Genomic DNA, 3,195 nt, shown 5'->3' with positions numbered 1-3,195 from the left:
CTTGGGTACTTTCTCTAGCTCCTCCATTGGCGACCCTGTGTTCCATCCAATAGCTGGCTGTGATCATCCACTTCTGTGTTTGCCAGGCACTGGCATAGCCTCACAAGAGGCCGCAATATCAGGGTCCCTTCAGCAGTAGTATGCAATTTTAAAAGCTAATTTAATGAATGGATTGATTTTAACATCATTCCACAAAAAGTACAGTAGTCGGTAGCTACTTTGTTTCAGCTCCTGGCTGAACTGAAAGTACAGGGTTTGGGGAGGACCTAAGAGCCATCTGGTGGAGAAAGCAGGACTTGGACACATTTATGCATGGAGGGGGTGTAGCTGTGCTCCACTGTGCTACACTGCTGGCACAGAGATAAACAGCCATCTCGTTCTTCTGGGCAGATGTCACAGTGAGAGCAAAAGATGACTTCGACTCTCGAGATGCATCATAGCCTTCAGATAGATCGCCTTTTTGAAGATCTTTTTCAGTTATTGAATAGTAGATCAGTCTCAATCCTTTCCCTGAATCCTGTCGGTACCAGTACATTGAATCATGATTGAAATTCTGTTGACATTTCAAGGTCAGTTTTTGCCCTTCCTGACCAATCAGGAATTTGGGTGTCTGACTAATGATGCCACCATGTGTGGTTCCTGGAAAAAAAAAAAGAATGAGTCTGGAAATAAGCATGGAGGGGCTTGGCACTGCTACCCAGGGCAGAAGGTTTAAGATGTGCACTTGGCACCAGGAACCCAGAGAGCCCAGACTCACCTACAGCAAGGAGACAGAAGGTTGCCCAGCAGAGAACCTGCTTACTCATAGTTGGGAGGGATTTTCTTTGGCTCTGAGCATTAGAAGAGAGACAAGGAGAGGTGCAGGGGGCTCCACCTGGCTAACTGTGAGGACTAGAATGCTAGAAGATTCTTGAGAAGTTCAAAATGAGCTTCCAGGTGTGGCAGAAGGGGAGGGAGAACCAGAGAGCCAGGCACTGGCTTCAGGCATCTGCACAAGTTCTGAAAAGAGGGGCTGTCCTTACTCAGTTCAGCCCTCTGGTTTGTATCTTTGAGATTATATTGTTTTGACTACCATAAGAGGATTATAGGCCCTTGTTTATAAATTGCTGCAGACTTAGCTTTCAATGCCTTCAGCTCTCCCAGGGTGTGTGCAGAGTATCTGTGGTGGAACTGTGGGACAGTGTGGCCCCGGGGCCAGTCCCATCCGACCACCAGTGCTGTTCAGAACCCATCTCATTTCCATGCTCCCTTTTATCTACCAATTGGCCAGCCTCTTTTCTTTGGTTGGTTTTACCTCTTTAAGCCCTTTCCAGCCCCACATGCATTTTGTTGTCCTTCTCAAATGCTTTTTTACTAAATTTTCATTTGCGTTGGTTCTTTCTTTCACATGTATTTTTTTATTTTGATTTTTTTCTTTCATTTCTTTCTTGAGTCTCTTCAGTCAATTTCTTCTTTCATTTATTTTGGTTTTGCTGCTTTTCTTCTTAACTTTTATTAATAGACCCCTCTCCGGCCGACTTGTGTTGTTGCAATATTCTTTAAAAGTATTCTTACCTAGCTCTTTCTAACGTTTGTGTATGGAATCTTTTGTTTGTTGTTTGTTTGTTTGTTTATTGTGAGTCCTCTTGTGTTTTGTGAGGTGTGAGTTTTCCCCATTTTCCTCCTTTTTTCCTTAAATGGCTGTCAGAGGACACTCTAGCTTCCTCGGATGGAGGATTATATTCTTATTCTTATTATCACTGTTGTTGCTGTAATAATAATCATCATTAATTTAGGTGCTTTGAGCCTGAGTTTAAGTGAGAAGAGAGAGGAGGAGAGCAGCTAGCCACGGGGCCCCAGCTGGCTCAGTGTGAGGGCTACAGTAGGAGATTCTCGAGATGTTCAAACAGAACTTCGAATACTTAGAAGCAATACTTTTGGAAAAGTGCCCTTTTAAGTCAGAAGCCTTGGGCAGGCACAATGACTCAGCCGGTAAAAACAGGCTCTGCTCAGGTTAACTCCCTTAGTTCAAGCCTAGTTCCTAGAAGTGAACCAACACCCACAAGTGTCCTTTGATCTTCATGGGTGTGTCCATCTGACATGTGTGCACACATACATCAGATATATAAACACACAATACTAATAATAAATAAAATCAAAATATAAAATAAATAAACTGTATGCCTTGTGCTGTGAAGAGAGGATGTATGATTACCCCCCCTTTCACTAAAGCTGTACCTCTGGGGTCACCAGGGGTATGTTTGTCAAGTACTATCTCCTGCCACTTTCTTCCTTCCTTTCTTTCTTTCTTTTTCTTTCTTTCTTTCTTTCTTTCTTTCTTTCTTTCTTTCTTTCTTTCTTTCTTCCTTTCTTTCCTTCCTTCTTCTATTCATTCTTTCTTTCTTTCTTTCTTTCTTTCTTCCTTCCTTCCTTCCTTCTTCTTTCCTTCCTTCCTTCCTTCCTTTCTTTCCTTTCCTTCCTTCTTCCATTCATTCATTCATTCATTTTCTTTCTTCTTTCTTTCTTTCTTTCTTTCTTTCTTTCTTTCTTTCTTTCTTTCTTTCTTTCTTTCTTTCTTTCTTTCTGAGATGGGTGAGACAAAACCAGAACCACATGAAGTTTTTTTGAAAAAATAAGGATGTAAAGCATGCAGAGTAGCACCATAATTTATCTTCTTGGCTGGAGATGCTGGACTTGTCACATGTCCAGCCACCTGAAATAACAATATACTTGTCTGTCTTTTGAGTTTCACAAATTGTTTTATGCAAGCAGACTGGGGAAAAGTCCTGGTACCAAATAGTGAACAAATGGAACAAACAAACAAATTTAATGGACAAATGAAACAAATAAACCAACAAAGAAACACAAATTCACTGAAATAGGAAAAAGTGGGGGTGTCACATTTCAATGAGCAATATCTGTGGCTGGAGCATTCCCTTGTATTCTCGGATATATACAGTTCAACTTCCGACATCTCTCAGATACTCCAGTTTTGTGGTTTATTTTATTTTTGAGACAGAGTCTCATGTAGCCCAGGTTGGAATTAAACTTATGTGGCTAAGGATGACCTAGAATTCTAACTCTCCTATTTCTACCTCTCAAGTACTGATTATAGATTATGGTTACTCCCATGAGCCACCACCAGGTTTACAGAGCTGGGAATGCAATCTAAGATTACATATACACTAGGGAAGCACTCTACCCACTGAGCTACTT

The 3,195-nt window shown here is 41.3% G+C and overlaps 1 gene segment (V, D, J or C); it reads right to left on the bottom strand.

Annotated features, from left to right (window-relative positions):
* LOC110316504 overlaps positions 1-1,012 on the bottom strand; it is a 359,339-nt gene extending 358,327 nt beyond the window's left edge. The window contains 2 exon segments of the C gene segment in view: positions 347-639; positions 758-1,012. Coding sequence covers positions 347-639; positions 758-806 — 342 coding nt within the window.
* Between the last annotated feature and the right edge of the window lie 2,183 nt (positions 1,013-3,195).

This window comes from Mus pahari, chromosome 2 (assembly GCF_900095145.1).
Source record: "Mus pahari chromosome 2, PAHARI_EIJ_v1.1, whole genome shotgun sequence".
Taxonomy (NCBI): Eukaryota; Metazoa; Chordata; class Mammalia; order Rodentia; family Muridae; genus Mus; species Mus pahari.
The sequence above is the reverse complement of the archived record's forward strand: the minus strand, read 5'-3'. Positions and strand labels throughout refer to the sequence as shown.